This window comes from Electrophorus electricus, chromosome 9 (assembly GCF_013358815.1).
Source record: "Electrophorus electricus isolate fEleEle1 chromosome 9, fEleEle1.pri, whole genome shotgun sequence".
NCBI classification, from domain to species: domain Eukaryota; kingdom Metazoa; phylum Chordata; class Actinopteri; order Gymnotiformes; family Gymnotidae; genus Electrophorus; species Electrophorus electricus.
In genome coordinates, this window is record NC_049543.1 from 19,142,741 (window position 1) to 19,166,934 (window position 24,194).

Genomic DNA, 24,194 nt, shown 5'->3' on the forward strand with positions numbered 1-24,194 from the left:
ATACACCTCTACTAACACTGATGTGGAAAAGGTCCTGCCAAGTTCTTAAGATTCTGTTTGCTCTGTGCATCTGTCTCACAATGAGCAAGTTAAATGAGTCTATAGAAGTGTGCTTAAAGAGATCCAAGATCTTTACACATGCTCTGCTGTTCAGAGCATCTGTGATGGTCATGTGTGCTCTTAACAAAAGACATATAAGTGTTTACAGTAGAGCACACAGTAGTGAGACGCTGGAGAAGCCTTGGCACTTTAAACCTCATATAAGTAACACACAGACACACAAAAAATACACTCAAATCATTTAAGACAGGGATAGTCCTCTTGAACATGCGTGTTGAAGATTAAGCAGCCTTTTATATACTTTTTCAAAATCTATTCTAAGTAATATGAGAGTAATATTTTACTCAAACACATCTTACAATTTTAGAGATACTGTTTGTATAATATTTCATGGAGTAACCAAATATACTAAGTAAACTGCATATACATTTTCATAGAAGCTATGTAACTAAAACCAAAAACAAGTTAGATACAATGGTGCTTGAAACCAAATAAATTCATGTGGAAATAAACAGATCCAAAAAGCAACTATAAACAAACTAGTGAAAACGATGTTATTATAGTGATATAAAAGTTGGTTTAAAACCCTGACAGGACACGTTGTGTTGCTATGAGCATTACAGAGTCATTTCATTCAACATTTATAAAACAGTCATGTTAGCATGACTCATTACTCAACTGTTCCTGTATAATTTTTTTGTAAACATGTATTTAATCAATCTACCTAAGCAGCATAGTGGCCAATCATCACCAACATGCAAATTTTGCCTTTGTCTTAACCCTTAAGGCCTAGGCTTAACTGAAGCGTGCATGCTGCGAGGTCAGCAAAAGGTCGAGGCATCATCCCCAGTTTCTCCCAGCTATTTTCCCAAGGATCATAGCGATGAACCCACGCTGTATCTCGTGCTGAATCAGCTGAAGACCCTCCCATGACATACAGCTGGCCATCAAGCAACGTGGCAGCAGGTGATAGGTGAGGACGAGGCAGGAGGGGGAGGGCTGTCCAGGAGTCGCTGAGTGGATCATATGCCTCGCATCGCAATTGGTCACTGAACCCTATCCACGTGGGCTGCAGTCCGCCAGCCACGACCAGCCGGTTCTTTGTAGTCAGCATCACATGACCCGCTCGCCCATCGCCACCCGTCATGGGAGATCGACTTGTGCAACCCTGGGTGGGGTCATAATGCCACAGGCAAGGGAGGCAACGGAGGCTGGAGTCACAGCCTCCTGACACGTAGATCTCTCCATCTAATACCGCGGCCGCGTGGCCGCAGATGGGCGTGTCTAATGGATGAGCCAGCCTGTCAGAGAAAGTCGATGCACATGGTGTTATACAGTAGAAGAATGTGCTTATAAAAGCTTCATCATATGCAGTATGTGTCACTTTATGCTTCTACTCTACTGTTTAACACTGTATATAATCATGATAGGTGTCCGTGCACCTCCAAGTGTTGTCCTCAGGTGTGTAGTACTCCACAGAGTCCAGGCAGTTCATGTCATCATGGTTACCTCCCAGGACAAACACCTTGCCTCCCCAACACACTGCAGCAAAGTAGTCCCTGGGGCTGGCCATGTCCGGCAAGCACTCCCACTTATACTTGGCAGGGTCGAATCTGAGAACATGCATTCACATTACACTAGCTCTGTTCCTTGGGCGGTATAAGGATCTGCTATTCCACTATTGGCCACTAGAGGGAGGCACAGGGTGCCTCAACCACACCTCTTGATTACTTAAGAGCAGCTCTTGTTCTGTGATCTGGCAAAAGACTAGGTAGAGACCTCAGGATCTGCCTATTGGGTTTCTTTTCTCTCTCAACTCTCTCTCTAAAGCTTTCTCCTCTCTATTTCCTTCCAGCTCTTGGGATTCTTGCCTGCCCTTTCTAGCATGTACCACCCCACCACCATCACCACCCCCAATCCCATGGTTCAGAGAATCAATTTTTGGTCAGTTTAGTTTTCCTTTTACACTGCCATTTTAAGCATTAATAACCACCCCTAAATCCTTTTTGAAGTGTAAGCTTAACACCTGGTCCCCACAAAATAGAATACACACACACACACACACACACACACACACACAAAGCTCTTACCTCAGCGCAGACTTCAGTATGTCCAGCTTTCCATAGTACTTGCGCCCCCCCAGCACATACAGCACGTTATTGAGAACACACACACAGTGGCGGAGTCGAGAGGGATCAGGCAGCTGCGCCAAGAGCTCCCACTCTACCGTCCGGATGAGGCCCTCCCCACGCAGGAAGCGGCGGACGAACCACAGGCAGTGGTTGGGCTCGCGCCGCTCAAAGTTGTCATTCACGCTGTCGCCTCCCACTAGCACCAGGACCTATTTACACACAAGGGTCCCCCTTTTCAATGCGATCAATATACTTAAAACTTTGTTTCAATACATTGAAGACATTGAACTGAAGTGACATTTGCAGCAGCTTTCTGTTATAAAAATGTCTAATTCTATGATGACACTCACACCGCACAACCTGGTTTAAACTTAAAAAAACAACAACTCTAGGCTTATTAAATGAGGATACAACCCACCCGTTCACCAGTGGCTCCTTACAGTGCAAGGGGTTTGTATACTTGCCAAAATAAACATTTGCAACATTTGTGAGAATGTGCATTCAAAGTGAAGGGCACAGAGAGCGTTGGTACCTGATTTGGGGTGCGTGGTTTGCAGTTGGTTGTTCTGTTTTCTTCGTCCAGAAGTTTCCTCACAGCCTCTGAGGCCGCTCTTGCCTCCGGACTTCTACTCAGCAGTCTGCAGCTCTGAACCTGTGAGAATAACAGGGAAGAAGAGGAGAGAACAGCAGCAGCTCAGAGGTGTACATTTCCTTTGGCTTGTAGAATAGTAGTTTGAGAGGGGTGTTCAAGAGAAAAGACACGAAAAAGAAGTCATATATTTAAAAGTCTGCATTTTCCAGATTCATCAAATTACTCAAAAAAAGACAAAACTGTGAAAAATTGAACTGTGAAAATATTTGCAAGTGGACTGTTCCACAACACAAGAGACAGCCTTTTGTCATAACGGTGCTCTGTTCCACTTTTGTAACACCAGATACCTTTTTACAGTGTACAGGTTTGCCTTCTGGCTTAAAGATTTCTCCCATGTGCTTTATTTCCTAGAGCACTTTAGGATCTGTTTGAAAGGTTAGAACAAACTTCTTTGGCACTTAATTTATATGTGAATTTGAAAAAGCTACTGCCAACTACTTGGTTAAACAGGCAAAGCAGAGACAGCTACTTTTTGGATAGACTAGACTAGTGTAGTCAGGATGTGCTTTCTGTTTATAGCTTAAAGTTTTGTGTAGAAGTATTATCTGTTGTTTATTATGTTATTTTTTATCCTTCATGCCATTCTGGTTATTTTCTCTAGTCCTGGTCTGGTCCATCATTTCCCATCATTTGTGTGTATGATCGTGTTCTTTGTTTTATAGCCTCTGCACTCCCTATAGAAAAGGTTTCAAAGGTTTCTGCCCTGTGGTTTTCCAGCAAGCTTCACAGACAGCTTAATATAACTACACTTCCATTACTTTTCCTGCTCCATCCAGCTACATGACAATATGAAATGTGAATGTTGGTGTTGGAGTTTCACAAAATAAACCCAACCCTGGCTCTCTCTACACCCGTGCTGCTACCTCCTCTAGCTCCTGTGGGGTCATTAGGGGAAAGCGGATCCTTTGGAGAAGCGCAGGGAAACTGCCCAGCCTCTGAGTTTTATCCTCCTCTACCCAGCTCACTACTGCCTTGAATACCACCACCTAGACAGAGAAAGAAAGGATGAATTGCAGTGATACAGTATTTACAGGGTGAAGAGTCAATAAACACAACTATAAATGTGCTATTTTTGTTGCACCATGGAAGTAGCCAGTAATAGAGTAAGTGAATCTACAGAGAATTGTGGCATAACAGCAAGCCACAAAAGATGCTTTCACCTGTTTATAGACAAATTCCATGAATATGCCATTTCTAATATACAGGGAGTATGTTAAATATCTCCTAGCATCCAGTGGGATGCACACACAGACAAGCACTGTTTGTTTTCTAACTAATGCACCATCTGAACATTTCTTGAAAATGTTTTCAGGGTCTTTGTTTTGGATATTTACTTTTCAGACCTCACCTCACTTTCTGCACTTAGTGTGTCCTTCTCTATCAGATGTTCTAGCAGGTGGCAGGAGAGATCCTTGAACTTCTCCCCCTCTGAGATCCTCTGAAAGTGGGCTAGAACAAAATTCTCTGCCACCAAACCAAGCTGCTGCAGCCCATAAGTCTCAGCTAAACTCAGCACGTCCAGACATGACGTGTTGTCTAAATGTTCCTGCAGGAAGTTTAAGCAGAGCGTGAGTGCCCCCTGTAGCTGAAACTGCAGTGCTGCTTCAGTGAGGTCCCACACATTTTGCCAGCCCAGCTTCAGCTGGCCAGAGTAGATGAAGTCCAGCAGTGACCACAGCACCCAGGCTGCTATGCCCTGGATACGCACCACCTCCTGTTCACATTCGCGTAACCCTCCGCAGAGGAGGGCCCGAAAGTAGTCCCCCCCAGCAGCAAGTATGACACGATGTGCTGAAAGGGACACAAAAAGGGTCAAATCAGTTTTTCCTGCAGTCTTATGCAATTCAAAATGAATAAGTAATTGTGCATAAACAGCCCTTATGGTGCATAACGGGTCCAGTTTACGGCACAGCATGTCTTTCTGTGCCTTTCAGATCTTCCTGCCTCATGACACTCTTCCTACTACTCTGCTCCACAGTCTAGACACCTATGAAGTTCAATAAAACCTATGGATTTTTAAAAATATATGTTTGGAAAACCCAATATATATATATATATATATATATATATATATATATATATATATATATATATATATATATATATATATATATATATGGAAAGCCCATATAAACAAATATCAGCATGCTATGTGCTACAATATGGTTATGTTCATGATTCAGCAGCCCCATTCTCATGTGTCCAGGAATTGGATTTTCTTTTTTAATGTCTTGCTTTAAAATTAAAATCAAATTAACATAGCATATACACATGGCCTTTTATAAACCTACTTAACAAGATATGTGAGTTCTACTGAACTGTGAAATCACTTCACACACTTACCAGAAGATGCAGAAAATCAAACAATAAAATATGTATTGCAGACCATCCATGAGTCAATGACTCACTACAAATTATATCTTTCTTCTATGAAAATGACTGAAAAGCAAGAAATGATGCTGTCAGTCAGGCGGAGGACTGAAGAGGATCAAAGAAGACTTCATGTAACAGCACAAGCACCTTCTAAGCAAAGATTATTGAATATTGATGAGCAAAAAGGTGTAAATAAGGAACTTTTACCAAAAAGATTTTCATTTTATTGTCTGAAAATTGAAATTAGAAGCGTTTTAGTGATGGTTTTGGCTCAGCTTGGGAGTGAGCTTGACTTTTTAAAACATTCTCATGCCTGTACAAATGTTAGTTAAAGCTACTTTGTCAAAAGAACTCTTCCTTGGTTACCGGGAAAACGCTCTCCCGTCTCCACCTCTATGATGACATCACAGCCAACATGCCTCTCCCACAGCTTCCTTATCACCTGGAGGCTGTTCTTTCTTTCTGCTCCCCCACAGGGTTGGGCCTCTCCCCAGTGCACCTGTGCCATTCGCTCTACCCCTAATAACTTGCAAGCCATGAGCATCTCCTCCAGATCTTCAGTGCAGGTCACATCCAGTTCTCCACAGTAAGCAAACTTTAGTACAGCTTTTAGTCCTGTGGGAGTTATATGACACTCCGGCCCTCCCATATCACCTAAATTCACCTCCTTAAGTTGCATCTGCCTGGAGTGAATCCACTCCTCTGCCTTTTGACTGATGGCGGCAAGCACTAATTGGTGCACCCTGTGGGAACTCCCAGAAAGCTGTAAGCTGCAGTCCAGCAGTAGCCCCTCCTTTTTTAAGCCATTTAACGAAGTGAACAAAGAGTCACAGTGGGACTGCAGAAGGAAAGGGCAGAGCTCTTGGTCCTGGTAGTTCTCTGGAGTTGAGGCACATGATGTGGTAATGTCTGATGTGGAAGGAGCATTGCTAGCATCACTAGCTTTACCATTTTTTATTTTTGTTTGGACACTGAGAGACGATGAGGAAGCGCTGTTTGTTTGTGTTTCTCCTTTAATTTTCCAATGTGAACTGCTTCCTCTGTCATTTTTCTCCCTAACAGAGAGACTGGACTCAAACAGAGCTGCCCGCTGCCGTAAGGATAACTGTTTCTTCTGATGCTTTTCCTGGATTTGGTGCAGAGACATCGTCCTGTGGGAAGAGCAAAACCATTGCATTTAATTTAAAAGATAAAATTGTATATTCCCACCTCTCAATATACTGTTGTTGATTATTGGAAATAAAACATGCAAGATATTGGATTTCATCATCGCAAGAGAATCAGGTGTGTTGCATTCAACAACAAAGCCCATGCTATATGGCTTGCACAAAACAAGCTGTAATGCATCTTTGACTTTGTTGAGTGTGAACCCCTTTGTTTAGGTGTCCTGTGCCAAGTACACTCACACATGGGTTGAATTAATCTTTGCTGTCTATCTATGGTTGTTGAATGAATTGCTGGAAACAAACAGAAACTCTAACACAAATTGCCTGGTTTTCTGCAAGAATGGGTCCAAAAAAATTGATCTGATCATCTTCTAGGTTGTAATGATAAATCATAGTTGTATTTAACAAAGCATTTTCAATTGCCATATGTTCATTGAAAATATGGTTTAAATAATCCTGGTCAAAATAAATAATAAAAAATAAATTACAAAATAGTTTTTTAAATAATTAATTTTTAAAAGTGTCAAACTCTAGGACATTCACAACCTTTAAAGAAAATAATTAGAATCAGTTGTTCAGATCAATTCAGGCATGTGTTTGACCTTCACTGCCATCTAAAATGCAGAATATTTTGCCTACATGCTTTTCATAACAAATTTCTGTTGTAATAAGTGCAACATTGGGTAACCTGGCTCAGTCAAAAGAGATTTTGGAAAAGAGGTTACAGAATAGTTTCTAAAGGTTTCTCTCAGTCCTCAGTCAGACAGATATGGACTGGAAGAAATTTAGCAACATTGCTACTTTGCCTAGCAGTGGATGTCCTACAAAGGTCAGTACATGTGCGTAATGTAGAATCTTGCTTGCATCTCTTACACTTGACAACATCTGTGTCCATGAGTCTACCTTAAGAAAACAGTGACTAAATGTGGTATTCAGTGGGATGTTACCATGGAGCATGCCAAACTGCTCTCCAGAAAAAAACACTGATTCCCATTTCAAGCTAAAAAGCATCTGATTGTTCCTTGTCACTGTATTATCACAGAATATCAAAACCTCATTGCTACTGTGAAGCTTGTTGGAAGGAACTTGTTTAAGAGGGACATTTTGACAAAGTTGCTATCTTGGAAGAACTAGGCTGTTATGTACTAGGCATGCACTCTACTGCGAGGGGACAGGCCCAATGTAAACACCAGAAGGCTGCAGTCACAGGGTTGTTGTGCTAGGCTTTACAGTCTTTCAAGGCTACCAATACTGTTAGTAACTAAAGATAGTTTTAAGGAAATGTCTGTTAAGTTATAGAATAGGTACCTTGTTATTAATTGGGAGGGTCACATTTCAGGATTTAAAACTTACCACTGGACTGTCAGGAGACTTAATCTTAATCCAAGAAAAACTGCGGAGTCAAGGGAAGGCCTTCATAAGCACAAGCCTAGCCACAGGTCTTAGTTTTAAGCAATTAAGCATGAAATTACAGTTCTTTAAACTTCCTTTAAGTTTTTAACACTTAGTGCTGTTTACACCTCCAGCTAGTTTACACCAGTAGATCACTCGTCTGTTGTTTTCATATTCCCCAAGACAAAGGGAGTGTTCTGGTGTCTCTGATGTTCTGCACTAATAATAGATACTGGCAGTGGGCATCTTTCCATTGGCAGAAGCATCAAAGTGCCTTCATGTTTTTCTTGCGCCTAGCAATAATTCACTAGAATTATAAAGAGTGCAAAATAAATTTTAATTGTTTCATGCATAGAACATGATAACACTTTCTTTCACCTATGGCCATAAACCATCTTAAGCAAATTTCTGGAAAAAGGGGTATTGATTATTCTGTTACTGGAAGCTGTTCTATTTAATTTCCATGGTTTACACACAATGTGGTTTTTCACGATTAGTTGTTTGTCAATCAATGCAGATGAACTCTTTTACACATACACATACACACACACACACTTGGACAGGTTTCAGGGTGAACAGCGTGCTGAAAGGTTTTCTTAAATTTTGGTTAGTAGTTTATGAATCCGTGCTCACCAGTCAGGCTACAGAGAAATATAGGCACGTTCACACACACACACATGTGGTCCTGGATTGAAAAATGGTGATAACATTGATAAGAGTATCCCATAAAAAATGCAACAATTTTCCTTCCAATCAGCAGCTGGATTCTTGGTAAATGGTCATTTCCATGAAAAGTTAATTGCTTGTTTGCGCAAAGCAAATGCAAATATGAATGTATTTATTATTGTGTCTAAAACAAAGAGAGGCTTATATGAATGATCAAATACAACTTCCTTATAGATGGTTTTGTGTAATTGCAAAATGTGTCACGGGTGCATATTCTAAAATATATCAGCAGAGATGAATTGAAAAGATGAATGTGCTTTTATAATATAACAATCCAGTACAGTGTTATGCACTAAAATCCTGCTAGCTATGTGATCTTTTAACCCATGTTAGTCCTTTTTGCTGGCTTTGTTCACAAGGTTGGGCCTATTACTAACACCCAAAAAACAGGCCAGGTGGCGAGGTCTTCTTCCAAGTTTATAAACCACGACTCTGGCCATACTAAATAAGGCTTTCTGTTTTTACATTTTAAGATTAAAAACAGGATTTTAGTATTTATTGTTGTTAAGATTATTACATTTTCCTTGGTTCATATTATTATTATTCTGATTATTATTATATTGATATTATCATTACTATGCAAAGCACATGAAGTTTTAATTAATGAATGCAGTATGGAATATTGTAAGGTGTTATTTATTATTTATTTGTTTGTTTAAATGAAAAGCTTGGGGATAATTCAGAGACATCAGAAGGGCAAGGATATTGAAATGAGAAACACTGAACAAAAATAAACAAAATAAAAGTCATTTTCCCAGTCACCTTGCACCAAAGTTTCCAAAGTTCTCAATAACTGTTCTTTGGTGTCTTGCATTTTCAAGGTTAAAATTATTTATGACCTGTAGCCCTTTCTGTGAAATTCATAAAACAAAGGAAGACATTTTAAAGAGGTACAACAGTGCTTTTTTTGTCACTTTATGGTCTTACTGTCCTTGCAGGTGATCTAATAATTCAATGTTAAACTGTGTTATGGGGTTAATGATTGAATGTAACACTTGACCTAGAAACTGACAGGAGGATGGAAAGAGCTTATCAAATGAAGACAGAGAGAAAAAATATCAGCTGTTAAATATTTGAACAAGAATTATGTCTTGTTTTTCCCACACAAAGCATGTGAGGTTTTCACACCTATTTTGCCAGCAAACAAAAGGATGAAAATTATGGGATTTGGTTCACTTAATGAATGACAAAACAACATATACATAAAGTTTAAAAAGTCCATGATGATGATCGCCATCATCTTTATGATCATCAAAAAGAAGAAATTACGGCCAACAATTTAGGGACTGTCTTATTATACTTTCAGAATTTAATAAAGGACTTGTCCATGTCTCACGCCCACATGTATGGGAGGGGTGGGGTCATAAGCTATGGTATAAATGTAGAAACTTGTGATAAGCTGCAAGAAGTAGTTTTTACCTGGATCAATAAGTCAGAAGTTAGGAAGACACTGAGGTAAGGCTTCATACATTGTTTAAGATCTTGAAAACAAGTGAATGTAGAGCTATTGCAAAATATTATGTATGTTTTTGTTACATTCAGCCCATTTACTAAACAGTAAAGAAAATCTAGTTCATATTTTTCTATGAAATAATGTGTAAATGTTTTTATTAGCGCTTTGTTTTAATGTTTTATTAGATCTTTTAAAGGCTCATTTCAAGTTGTAACATGTTCAAAAACATTTTGTTTTAGCATAGCAAGATAAGTCAAACTGATCTGCATTCAATTAGAATAACACTTAAAATCAAATGGGAAGAACATCAGATGTATCTTATTTGTATGTCACTGCACATCCATTAACCTTTATTTATTTATTTTCTCCCACTATTACATGTCCATTTTTAATTGGCCAAATGTTTATTCAAGCAACACCATATCCATTTTAACTGTGTAAACAGATCACAGAACTGAGGCTGAGACTAGGGCTCTTATCTCCCCCACCCAAAAAAAAATCCTAATGATTTCACTGTCACACCAATGAAATATGTATTTGTGCCTTGGCATATGACTTGACAAAATACACTTGCTTACAGTAAAGGGTTCATGACAAAGTTATGATGCAACCATTAGAATATGAAAGCCTGTTTTTCAGCCTTTTCACGAGCATAGGAAAAGCCATTATACATCATAGAAGCAAGATTAGATTATTCTGGATTTGGAAAGCTCTGAGTCTTGAACTGAAAATAACTAAACCTAGACACTGATCCTAGACCTCTTGATCATCTTTCTCTCCAGAAGTGGCTGTAGTCAGTCAGGTGGCACATCAATGGGGCATTACATATCCAGACGCAGCCTGTCAGAGCAGGACACCTTGCCTCAAGGCCGCATCTCCTTCAATGAAGAGGCACCTCCGCACTACTCCTCCTGGCGAGTGGACCGGGGCGCTGCCGCAGATGTCCAAGCTAACGGCACCATTGGCGAGGTCAGAGTCGGCATGGAGGTAAAGGCCGGTGGGCAGGAGACCGAGTGTCAGGGTTCAAGGCAGGAGGGGCGACGGCCATCCATTTACAGCAGTGTGGATGCCGTGCCGCACCTGGAGTTCTACTCCAATGCCACGGCAACGGGTCGGGTACGACGCAACAGGCCATCTCTGGAGACTCTCCGCAAAGCCTTTGAGGTGAGTGGCTCTTCAACCTGAGAGGCTTTTGAGCTTCTTTGCATCATACCTTCAGTTACTTTGACTTTTAGATGCGAATTGCCCCAGGTTGCTTGATTATAACTCACTCATGCACTCACTCACATATTCAATCACTCACTCTTGTTTAGCAGAAAATCTCCACAATTTACTATTAACGTGACTACAGCAAGCAACCAGAACATGCCTGAGTCGAGTAACAAGTATGCTCATTAACCAAATACTGCACTTTTGTTGAACAATATATTATTTTGCCCCAATCTGCACACATCAGCTACACACATCTACACGCATTGGAAAACAAAATACAAAGATGAACTCTCTGAGTGGTACTTCACATCAATTACAATATGTGTCCTTGTTTTTGACTAATCAAAAAACTAATGTGTTCTGGACATAAATGGCAATGGCATACCCTTATTTTAGACTTTAGAATCCGTGTCTATTAATAGCTTTTAATGTATTGATTAAATTAACTGAAAGTTACTTGCCTGTAAAAAGTATATTTTGAGTTAGCATAAGCATGATGTATTTACATGTGTGGTTGTGTGGGGTTCAGGATGGTGATTTAAGCAGTAATAAGGGAGACTCGGGAACAGGACATTTGCCACATGTTCTAGACCAGGGAGAGGAGCAAGACAGTGCAGTGGAAAAGACCAGACAACCTGTCCGCTTTGGCTGGGTTACCGGCGTTATGGTGAGCATAATGTACATGCCAGCCCACATATGTGTACACACACAGGAACATACTGTGTATTGGGTCTATATTTCTGTGTGGTTGCAGATTCGCTGTATGCTGAATATTTGGGGAGTTATTCTGTTCCTGCGATTGTCCTGGATTACATCTCAGGCAGGAGTCAGTGAGTCAAACCTCTATAAAAACTATGGAGTAAAATACATTCCTGTAGATGATTGGTTCTTGTATTCAAGTGTACTGACATTGCCATTATTCCAACAATTTCTCCTGTAGTTCTCACTTGGGTCATCATCCTCATGTCTGTCTTGGTAACATCAGTCACTTCATTATCTGTGTCAGCCATTTCCACCAATGGGAGGGTGTCATCTGGTAAGTGACAAAGCCCAAACCTAATTTTCACCTATGTACACCTATGTCCATTATTCTGATTTTTTTAATCCTGTCCACCAGGCGGTGCCTACTTTATGATTTCACGGACACTGGGCCCTGAAATGGGAGGTCCGATTGGTGTGGTGTTTTCCTTCGCCAATGCTCTGGGATGTGCCCTCAACACTGTGGGGTTTGCAGAGACTGTCCGAGACCTTCTCATAGTAAGAAACAGAATAAAGCAACCAATATACTGATATCAAATCACCAATATACTGATACATGCAATACTAATATCAAGGGGGTGTTTAATAGCCATGTCTCCCAAGTTTACAAATTCCAGTCCTAAAGTATCCTTGGCTTGGAATACTGAGCATTGAGTTAGAAGTGGTTAGTAGCTAATAAAAACAAATTTCCCCCTGCTATTTTCTCCTGCAATATTTCAGTTTTAACTTTTTTTTATGTCACAGGAGTATAATGCTGTCATGGTGGATGACATAAATGATGTGCGTATTATAGGTACCATCACAGTTACTTTGCTTTTGTTAATCTCATTGGCTGGAATGGAATGGGAGTCAAAGGTAAATGCTCCTCCAGTAGCCATATCAATACAAACTTGAACCTGTACATGTTTAATTGCTTTGACTTTTGACTTGGAGACATTATAATAGTCTCCATATTTTCCCAGGCCCAAATTATTTTCTTTCTTGTGCTGATGGTGACCTTCACCAACTATTTTGTGGGCACTGTGATTCCAGCCACTCCAGAGAAGCAGGCAATGGGTTTCTTCAACTACAGAGGTATCAGTTCAAAGCCAAGGAACCTAAAAAATATACCTTAATATACATTTTAATCACTGAAACAATAGCATTTTGTTGTAATTTTAAAAGAAAGTCAGATGTAATTCTGAGCTACTCAATTCCCCCAAACAATCTCACATTTCTCACATTCATTTTTTTTATAATCTTCATAAATAAGGTTTCCTCCCTTTTCAGCTGAGATATTTGTAGAAAATCTATTTCCTGACTGGAGAGGGTCACAAGGAGATTTTTTCCAGATGTTTGCCATCTTCTTTCCCTCTGCTATTGGAATCCTGGCAGGTGCCAACATCTCAGGAGACCTGAAGGTATTTGTATCCACTGAATATGTATCCCCATTGAAGAAGAATTGAATTCACAACACAAGAACAATTATGTACAGACATGATATAATTGTTCTTTTGAAAGGACCCAGAGACTGCCATCCCCAAAGGAACGCTATTTGCCATCTTCTGGACAACCCTTAGTTATATATTAATATCTGTAACTGTAGGTAAGTACGCAATAATGGGAACACCTGGAGTACTGAGTGCAGGAGAAATCACCTCTTGACTTATGTCCTTGTGGATGCATTAGCAGGTGTCTCTTAATTCTCTTTTTCACTTTCTCTTGGACTCCTGCTGTCTCAGGAGCATGTGTGGTACGTGATGCCTCAGGGAACCTAAATGACAGTTTGCCATTTAACTTCTCTGAGCCATGTGATGGTTTAGGATGCAAACTTGGCTGGAACTTCACCAAATGCAAGCAAAGCCAATCCTGTTCTTTTGGTCTGGCCAACAGCATCCAGGTATGTCTTGAAATCAGATTCCACTGAGTGCTACTAAGCAACTGGCATCATCTCCAAGCTGTAACTCTTTAAGAATGTTTACATTGTCCTTTGTTGTGTGGTGTTTTTGCTAAAATCCATCCCGGCTTCACATTGAGGCTTCACAATCTTTTGCTCTATGATTTCCGTTCATTATTCCAATTTGAGGTCAATTTGGCAGTACGTTTTTGTAATGTTTTGATGATGTATTGGTATGGTACAGATGATGGCCATCAACTAAAATGCCATTTCCTATTTTTACCAAAACATCTATTAGATAAAGGCAGGGTGTACCAGGCATGTTTTTTGTTTAGGTTTGCAATTCTCCATTATGTCTGTAAGGTACTCAGTTTGGTCTCAGGCTTTGGTCTTCTCATCACTGCTGGCGTGTTTGCCGCCAGCCTGTCATCTGCTCTTGCATTCCTAGTCTCTGCCCCCAAAGTCTTCCAGGTAAGTCTCACCAGATGCTCATATCAGCTGAGGAGTAAACTGAGACTCTACATTTTTAAGAAAGTCATTTTGCATATTCATCCATCAATTTCTGTCATTATAGTGTCTCTGCAGGGACAACATATACCCATACATAGACTTCTTCGCAAAAGGTTATGGGAAAAATAATGAGCCACTACGTGCCTATATCCTGACTTATTTTATTGCTCTGGCCTTCATTCTAATTGGTGAGTTTTCATGAATAACAATTATGTTCTTAGGAAAGGGGGTTTTGTTAGCAGACTGCACTAGTGCCTTGTGATTGTACATAAAGTTAATTGTGGTTCAAACTGGAATGAGAAAGATCAATTTTGATGTGTCTATTGTATCAGATAAAGGATCAGATACCCTTTCATCAGCCTTCTCTGTCTATTACATGGTTTAATTTATCCATACCTGTGTATCTCTTGCTTGTTTCAGCCCAGTTGAATGTCATTGCTCCTCTGATTTCTAATTTCTTTCTGTGCTCATATGCACTCATCAACTTCAGTTGCTTCCATGCCTCTATCACCAACTCCCCAGGTGAGTAACCACTGTAACCACTTCCTACCATTGGTGTTCTTTTACCAGTAGCTTTGGATTGATTTGATTGGTTAGTTTGAGTAGTCGTTCAACCAATTTTTGAAAAGTAGATTTTTAATGTTATATATTCTTAAGAGGCTTCTTTATTGACTTCTCATCATAATAATTTGAGTCTGAGTGACCAAAAGTTGTACACATTTCCTCTGAGGATTGGATGTTATGGTTTGGTACTAGTAACACCAGTACAGTTTGGGTAAGGTGAAAGTTTTGTATATGAACCCCCAGTGCACAACTAAGTGTTTGGAACAACCACAGCAAGTACCATACCTGGTGCAGTTTTTTAACCACAGCCTACTGGTAATCTTGTTAAGTATACTTTTTTTTTTGGAGAGCATCACTAAACAAAGATACTAAATCTTTTTTTATGAAGTTGATTGTAAGAAAAGACAGACACAAACTCATCCTCTAATGTGACTTGTGTTTTATTTTTAGAATATGATGTTTTTGTTTTGTTTTTTAAGAATAGCCATTTTCTCAATCAATTGGAGGCATTACAATCAAAGACATAATCACTGTATTCAATTCACAAGCCAAATACAAGCCAAATTCTCTGTTCTTGTGGAATTCAAAGCATTCAGTACTGTGGTTGACACTGTAGTTTACCGTAGCTAAGTAACAAAAATAATTAACATTTCACACTTAATTTGTAATTGTTTTCTTGAATTTATTGGGAGTTTTATTTGTTTGCTTGTTAATTTGATTGTTTGATTTTGCAATAAATAAACCTCTCTACAAACAGAAAAAAACTTATCACTAGTTTGCTTCATTTTGTTTTCTATGACCATACCATTATTGCTCTCTGTAGGTTGGAGGCCATCATTTAAATATTACAGTCGATGGACTGCTTTGTTTGGAGCGGTCATCTCTGTGGTGCTGATGTTCCTGCTCACCTGGTGGGCAGCCCTCATCACGTTTGGAATCATCTTCTTCTTACTAGGCTATGTTACATACAGGAAACCAAGTGAGAAACTCCATCTCAAGTTTACAGCAATTGAACATTCAATGGATTCCAAAAGTGGTATATAAATGAGACTATAGAGACACTACACTGTAAGTAGAGACTATAATGGTCATATGTTTCTTACAGAGGTCAATTGGGGTTCATCAGTCCAGGCCGGTACCTACAACATGGCTTTGTCTTATTCTGTCTCCCTTTCTAGTGTAGAAGACCATGTCAAAAATTTCAGGTAAAACTGAAAAACTACTTTAATGTTAATTTCATATTGCTTGATTTTGAAACTTTCTTGTATGTTAAAAGCTTGCCCAGGTGTCTGTCAGGTTAGTAATGCTTTATTTAACAATCGACCTCCTTTTAGGCCCCAATGTTTGGTTCTGACTGGTCCTCCTAACTTGCGTCCGGCTCTAGTGGACTTTGTGGGTTCATTCACTAAGAATATAAGTTTAATGATCTGTGGAGACATTCTCATGGTAAGAGGACGTTGCATGCACTTATCATGAAGTTGGCTTGAACAAGTACAAATTTACTTCTGTCTCTCTCAGGGTGACAGCCAGTCAGTAATGTCCAATGACAAACTGGTAAAATGGTTGAACATTAGGAAGGTTCGCTCTTTCTACACCCCCTTCAAGGCAGATAGTTTGCAAGAAGGAGCTCGGCATCTTATGCAGGTACATCTAATGTTTGGATGTCCCATTTGCTATCGGTCTGTATTTCTATCTCATATGTTCTACCTATACACTGCTTACACATATCATTCTTTTGTCAGATCAATGATTTTAGAAGTACGGCTAATTTTATAATTAAAAAGTTTTCTTTTTATTCCATCAAAGGCTTCTGGTTTGGGAAAACTCAAGCCTAATACCCTGGTCTTAGGGTTTAAGTCTAACTGGAAAGAATGCTCTCCCTATGGCTTGGAGGACTATGTTAACACTATATAGTAAGTAAACAGCACTGAAAATATTAGCTGGATGTTAATGCCAGTTACTGTACCAAGCATTATTTAACTTTCTTTCATGTGGAAATTATCCAAATAGTCAGGGGCTATGAAATAGCATCCATTGAGCAATTAAAGACACATCTCAGTTTTTGTAATTTTTTTCTTATTAGTGATGCTTTCGACTCCAACTATGGCGTGTGTATTCTCAGGATGATGGACGGACTGGACATTACGGAAGAGTTACAGTGTGAAGGTGTGCATTTGTGGTAATGTTTTACATTTAGTAAGTCCCGGAACAGTTCTCTGGAAAGTAACTGGTCTGTTTACCTGACAGCAAACCCAGCATTTGAGGCTGATGAGGCAATCGAGTCTGACCACAGCCAGAATTCAGGAAGAGAATCAGGTAAAGAATGTTTCACTGAGTACTGTGATGAAACATAAACCTTGCACTAAAAAATATTTCTCCCATATACACTGCCTGGCCAAAAAAAGGTCACACACTCTAATATTTCGTTGGACCGTCCTTAGCTTTGATTACGACATGCATTCGCTGTGGCATCGTTTCCACAAGCTTCTGCAATGTCATAACATTTATTTTTGTCCAGAGTTGCATTAATTTTTCCCCAAGATCTTGTATTGATGATGAGAGATTTGGACCACTGCGCAGTCTTCTCCAGCACATCCCAAAGATTCTCAGTGGGGTTCAGGTCTGTGGTGGCCAATCCATGTGTGAAAATGATGTGTCATGCTCCCTGAACCACTCTTTCACAATTTGAGCCCGATGAATCCTGGCATTGTCATCTTGGAATATGCCTGTGCTATCAGGGAAGAAAAAATCCATATACTGACATGGTCGTTCAGTATATTCAGGTAGTCAGCTGACCTCATTCTTTGGGCACATTGCTGAACCTAGACCTGACCAACTGCAGCAACCCCAGATCATAGCACTGCCCCCACAGGCTTGTACGGTAGGCACTAGGCATGATGAGTGCATCACTTCAGCTGCCTCTCTTCTTACCCTGATGTGCCCATCACTCTGGAACAGGGTAAATCTGGACTCATCAGACCACATGACCTTCTTCCATTGCTCCAGAGTCCAATCTTTATGTTCCCTAGCAAATTGAAGTCATTTTTCCAGTTAGCCTTACTGACAAGAGTTTTTTTTAAGGCTATACAGCTGTTTAGTCCCAATCCCTTGTGTGCCCTACGCATTATTCATTTGGAAATGCTCTTACTTTCACTATTAAACATATTTTGGAGTTCTACTGTTGTTTTTCTACAATTTGATCTCACCCATACATTTAAGTGATCGCCGAACACGATCATTCAAGATTTTTTTCTGACCACATTCCTTCCTCGTAGATGATGTTTCCCTGCTGTTTTTCCACTTTTTAATAATGCGTTGGACAGTTCTTAACCCGATTTTAGTAGTTTCAGCAATCTCCTTAGATGTTTTCTCTGCTTGATGCATGCCAATAATTTGACCCTTCTGAAACAGATTAACATCTTTTCCACGACCACAGGATGTGTCTTTCAACATGGTTGTTTAACAAATGAGAAGCTACTCACTGCATCAGGTTAAATAACTTGTTGCCAGCTGAAACATAATCACCCATGCAGTAATTATCCAATGGGAGGTCCTAACCTATTTGCTTAGTTAAATCCAGGTGGTGACCTTTTTTTTGGCCAGGCAGTGTATATCTACAGTCATTTTATATATACTTACTCTAATATTTAAACTGATTATTTTAGTAACATTCAGCTTGTGGCATCTAAAATACGGTATGCTTCAGCCAGTAATATTGAAATCAGAATGCTGTCATTTTTCTATGGGTATATTGTTTTCCTTTTTACTCTGCCCTAGATAATGAAAACACAACCAACATTAAGAATGATGAGATCAGAACGGTTTTTCAGAACAAACAAGGGAAGAAGACCATAGACGTGTACTGGATTTCTGATGATGGAGGTAGGACATGCCTGCCATACTAGTTATATCAACAGCTTCACCACAGACATGGAGCTTGCACTCCAAGGCCCAAAATGATGTGCAAATGAATGATTTTATAAAAGCACCTTATCTGTGTCTTTCCTCTCTATTTCAGGCTTGACACTGCTGGTGCCATATCTGCTGACCCGGAGGAAGCGATGGCGGAAGAGTAAAGTTCGAGTGTTTGTCATAGGGGAGCAGCAGACCATGGAGAATGAGCGCAAAGAGTACATTCCATTCTGTTCAAATTGTTTGTTTACCATTCTATATACATGTACTGTGTTTTACATGAACATTGGGTGAATCTCTGTCCTTAGGATGGTGGCGTTACTGCAAAGATTTCGTTTGGATGTCCACGATGTCATAGTGATGATAGATACAGAACGGCCACCTTTTTCCAAAAAGTAAGTTAGTCAGGAGGGACTTAAGTGCAACTTATCATGACATTAGTTAATCAATTAGTTATTTAATCAATATCTGCTTCAGAAGATTAATGAAAATTAGTGTATGGTATCAGTCTAAAACTGTCAGTATGATTTTTCCTAAAGTCATCCATATTTTACAAAACATTTAAATATTTTTAAATTTCTTATTTTTGTTCAGCAGCTACAGACCAGCTTTTTCTGGTCTGTTTGTAACAAAGTTTTAAAGGGTTCATTTTTATGTTAAACAGGCTCTAGTGGGCTCTGGTAATAATATAAGTATCCTTTTTTCTTTTTCTTTTTTGCTTTAAACATTATTATGATAAATGTTTCAGGGAAAACTGCACATAACTACTTCTGATGATAGAAAATGGTCCTTTAGTTCACTTGGTAGAGCAGGTGGAGTGTTTTGCTAGCAACAGCTTGGTCATGGGTTTCATTCCCAGTGAGCACATATACTGTCATACTGAGCAAACATGCATCTAATAAGTTGTTTTGGATAAGAACATCTGACAAATGCTGGAAATCTAAATGGTGGTTTTTGCACTTGTCAAAGGTGCAAAATAGATTTGGATTTAATTTAATGACTACTCACTGGGGTAAAAGACAAAGACTACTCATGTAAGTTTGCTATGCTAACAACGCTCAACAAGGCTTCACACTCATGAGTGATCCTCTTGGAAACCACCATACATGTCTTCATTTTCTGCAGCTTAAAGGGGTTTGAGGAGTCTGTCGCTTCCTTCAAGCTCACAAAGGGACAGCACAGGGGTGAGGGGTCAACAGAGGAGCAACGGACAGAATGCCCATGGAAGGTCTCAGACAAACAAATGGATGCATTTAGACTCAAGGTGTGTGCGTGTGCATGTGCGTGTGCATGTGTGTGTTTGTGTCTTTATTAATTTGACTTAGATTTTAATTGGTTTTTAGATTTTTTTTTAAGTTATACACTGTAATTCATTTTACTGCTGACCCCTGTATGACCGCTTTTAAAAACATTTTGTAGTCTGAGAAAAAGGTAAGACTGAATGAGATCATCAGGAGGAATTCCAAACACGCTGCTCTGGTCTTAGTGTGAGTACTGATACCAGTTTATAATCATTAACAAGTGTTTCATAAGGATTCTGTTCAGCTCATAACCAAACAATGGAAATTCAAATAATATTTGAACTTCCATAATATAGTTCAGCTGATCACTGAAAACCTAGTGTCCTATTATTTTTTTTATTAAAGACATTACTACTAAACATAAATGACTGTAACAAAGTAAAGTGAGTGTGCTCACTGAGTGTGCATATGTGTGCGTGTGTGTGTGTGTGTGTGTGCGTGCGTGCATCAGCTCTTTACCTGTACCTCAGAGTGACTGCCCCAGTTCTCTCTACATGGCTTGGCTGGACACTCTGAGTTGTGGACTACACTGCCCTGTCCTACTTATAAGAGGAAACCAGCAAAATGTTCTCACATTCTACTGCCAGTAACACAAGCAGCAACTAATTACCAAGTAATTAGTAACCATTATCTGTGCATAAAATCAAACTTTCCTTTTAAAAATATTGCTAGATCTGTTAGAATTAATATTACTGATACAATAACTCAGAGAGTTATCTTCGTAATTTAAGAAAGGTAGCATTTCAGTTGGACTAGAATTGCAAAAATTCTATTGGCACCATACATAAATAATAAGATATAAGATTGCCTTTTGACATTTGAACAGTGGAATACAGGTTTATTTTTCTTTGACAAAGCTTCACTATTGTAATTCTAGAGTTATACTGCATGCAAATAGCCATAAAGCGTTTATAGCATAAGTATCATTAAAGGGAAAAGGGGGAAATGTTTATTAATATAGTTGCTGTATTGGGAGGCTAACAGTTTGCAAAGCTTGCAAGGTAGACATTCTTATCCAGAGGCCATACATTTTAATCCATATGGGAGCTCCTTGGGAATCACACACACGAGTTGGGTTCTACTAGCACCCTGTGCTACCACATAAGATCCAGAAACACTTTAAAATGTTCTTCCATTCGTTTAACCTGGAAAGAGTGAAAGAGTAGGCTAACAAAACAGTTGAATTTAATAACTGAATACAGGACACTTTTTGTGTCATAGCTGCTTGCTATATTGCCATTGGTGGTTGTTATAACTTATAAAGTCTTCATTGCCTGCTAATAGCAGCTTTTCTGCCTGCAAAAAAATTAAGACAATCTCCTCGACTCTTTTATTGCGAGTGTGAAATTATCTCAGACTACCCAATCTGGCTATTTTAATCAAATCACACTTACAGTCAAATGACTAAAGTAACCCATTTGGTTTTTGTCATGATTAGCAGATCTAAAATACATCTTATTTTGTATTTGTGTGGCAAAACAGAACTCTGGCTAGACTCAGATGCTACAGAACTCGACTAGTTAGAGGCAGTGTTTCTAATATATTACAGTTGGAATTAAACTTAATTGGATTGGCAAAATTGTTTAAAAATTGCCTTATTAACACCTTAGGGTGCACATTCTTAAAGAAAGACAGACCGGGGATAAGAATCAATTGCAAAGGCTTTGTATTTATGTTCAGTAAAATCTTTGTAAATTGGTTAAATTATCTTGTTAGTGAAATGTTGGAGTACACATAAATAAAATTGTTTTAGTTTATTAAAAATGCAAAAACAATTTGCTACCATCTGTTTTTATGTAAAATATAAAATATTTTATATAAAACATAAAATAATTGTTTTGTTCTGGGAAAATTACTTTGAATAACAACAGCAACCGGAGACATATATTAGTAGAGAGCAAGGGGTTTGATGACTAAAGAAGGGTCAAAGACTAAAAATCTCTGAAATCTGTCATTATGAGTGTTTTAAAACTCATCAATTGTTTTAGAAATAGACTTTTGAACATTAATTATGCTCAAAAAGAAAAGCTTAGCATGGAGGAAAAGCAAAGCTTGGCTTGGAGGTTGCTGGGTCAAATCCCAGCCAGGGCTCTATAATAAAGCTCAAGGACAAGAGCTGAGTAGGCCAAAGGGCGTGAACAGTAGGTGGTGAACAACTGAGCTCCCACCCCCAGCTCTCTGGCGTGATGGCCAGGAGGGGTTATACAACAGAGAGTGTTGACTTTTTTTAAGCAGATGGGCAGATAAAATTCTATCAGCCAGCTTTTTGAGGCTTTACAGCCACATTAGGTTGTGTATTTTCCACCTTTTGTTCAACTCAGAAGCAGGAGGGAGAGAGCCAGCCAGCCACACAATCAGACCTCTAGTTGGTACATAGACAAGGCCAGTTTTGAACCAGAAATATGGTTATGAGGCAAGGCTTTTCCCTCAAATCCACCAATATGCTGTATTCTCATCAGGTGTTTATTGGAAAAACACTCATTAACATGGTCTTGGCTCCTCCTGGCCCAGAAAGATGTCCAAATTGTAACGTTCGGTACCAGATAAAAGTAGACGCATGAAGGAAGCTAAAATTTCCTTCAGATATCACTGACATCTGTGTCACTGACATCTGTGGTGGTGTGAAGAACACTCAAATGCATCCTGTAGATAGGAACTGTGCCCTGGGTGACACTCACTCATGACAATAGCAAATCAAATTTATCACATGACCTTCCTTCATCCATTTTGAGCTACATTATGAGAGGATAAGAGGCGAGGACATAATTTGGAACACACCCCATGACATGTCAAAGGTTCCTCCATGGCTTTTGTTAAGCAGCTCTAAGTGACAGCCTTCAGGGTGACTCTACGCCACCATGTTTGGGTTTCCACCTCGCTCCCTGTGAAGATCTGGGTGATTATCTGAATCAGGTGTGAGGAATTGAGAACTACTGCTCTTGGCCAGGGCTTTTGAAGTCCAGTTTTGGGACCCCACTGTTCTGTATAGTTTCAAGACTTTTGCTCTAGAACAACTGGTAGCTAGCACACATCATTAGCTCATCTCACATGGAAGTATTTTCTGCTAAGATTTCATCTTAGACATACAAAATGAAATGAGTGCAGGACAAATAACAGAGTACAAAAGCAAGACCAACTGTTTAAGTGACATAAGCAACATCATCTGTTCACACACTGAACCCAGCCCTCACCCCAAAAATTGTAGTGTAGTGAAGCTTAAAGGAACAAGAAAATAAATGGGAGCACCTTTGTGTCTGTTGTGTTTCAGAGATACAATTTAGCCTATAAAAGATCAGTGGTGCCACTTTTTAAATGTTGATATTAAACTTTGATTTTGTTATGAAAGGTCCTATTTATTACCATTGTAGTAAGATCTCACAATACACATCAAATTTAAAATGTTTCACACTATGTGATTGGCATTTAGAATGGCCCATTTAAATGTTTGGTAACTAACTGACATTAGCTGCTACATTTCAAATACAAACAAACCAGACTAAGTTACACTGATACATATGTAGAGAATATAGAAATATAAGCCCCATTGAGCAAACTGCCATTTTTGCAATGCAAACATGACAAAGTATATACCATGGAAGTATAAAATTTCACACAATCTTTCTTTCTTCTGGAACTAAATACAGTCTAGAGTGTATGACGCGTTGTGTGTCCAAACAGTAGAGTCCCTTGGAGTCTTCAAAGGCAGTCTGAAGACCCATCTATTTGTGGTTTATTTAAATGTCCACTGACCCTGCTACTATGTTGACTACTAAAACTTTAGTACTAATTGTAGGGTATTGTTTATTGCACTGCTATTGACTGCTGCTATGTTGACTAACTGTAGTAACAACTGACAAACATCACCACATCTCATCAATGTACAAAATTGTGACTGGATGGGATGTTTTCTAGATGCCAAACAGGTTTGTATCAATGAGATTAAAGTATGTGAACTAAATGATTTATCTCTGTTAATTTCACTGAAACATATCTTCCAAGACAATAAAATCATTAAAGTGGTCAATGTATTCCCATTGTAATGTGGCTCTTTCTCATTTTATAAACGTTACTAAACCATTTCCATTTATGTAATATTGCTAAACTGA

At 39.1% G+C, this 24,194-nt stretch overlaps 2 protein-coding genes across 2 annotated transcripts; one reads left to right on the forward strand and one right to left on the reverse strand.

Moving 5' to 3' along the window:
- Positions 1-287: 287 nt before the first annotated feature.
- Positions 288-7,975, reverse strand: LOC113588839 (kelch-like protein 33). Its single transcript, XM_027028200.2, has 8 exons — positions 7,737-7,975; positions 5,584-6,368; positions 4,193-4,635; positions 3,708-3,830; positions 2,725-2,844; positions 2,151-2,401; positions 1,503-1,673; positions 288-1,361 (listed from the first exon to the last, which is right to left on the reverse strand). The coding sequence occupies exons 2-8, from the start codon at positions 6,362-6,364 to the stop codon at positions 836-838; spliced, it is 2,415 nt and encodes an 804-aa protein (XP_026884001.2). The 5' UTR covers positions 6,365-6,368; positions 7,737-7,975; the 3' UTR covers positions 288-835.
- Positions 7,976-10,767: 2,792 nt separating this feature from the next.
- Positions 10,768-20,911, forward strand: slc12a10.1 (solute carrier family 12 member 10, tandem duplicate 1). Its single transcript, XM_027028198.2, has 26 exons — positions 10,768-11,118; positions 11,696-11,833; positions 11,921-11,996; positions 12,107-12,202; positions 12,284-12,423; positions 12,670-12,780; positions 12,888-12,999; positions 13,195-13,325; positions 13,426-13,510; positions 13,647-13,804; positions 14,165-14,272; positions 14,376-14,499; positions 14,732-14,833; positions 15,699-15,854; positions 15,981-16,080; positions 16,210-16,321; positions 16,394-16,519; positions 16,682-16,788; positions 16,959-17,041; positions 17,123-17,191; positions 18,653-18,757; positions 18,894-19,005; positions 19,096-19,182; positions 19,913-20,051; positions 20,207-20,274; positions 20,540-20,911. Exons 1-26 carry the CDS (start codon positions 10,768-10,770, stop codon positions 20,676-20,678), a joined length of 3,135 nt encoding a protein of 1,044 aa, XP_026883999.2. The 3' UTR covers positions 20,679-20,911.
- Positions 20,912-24,194: the final 3,283 nt, after the last annotated feature.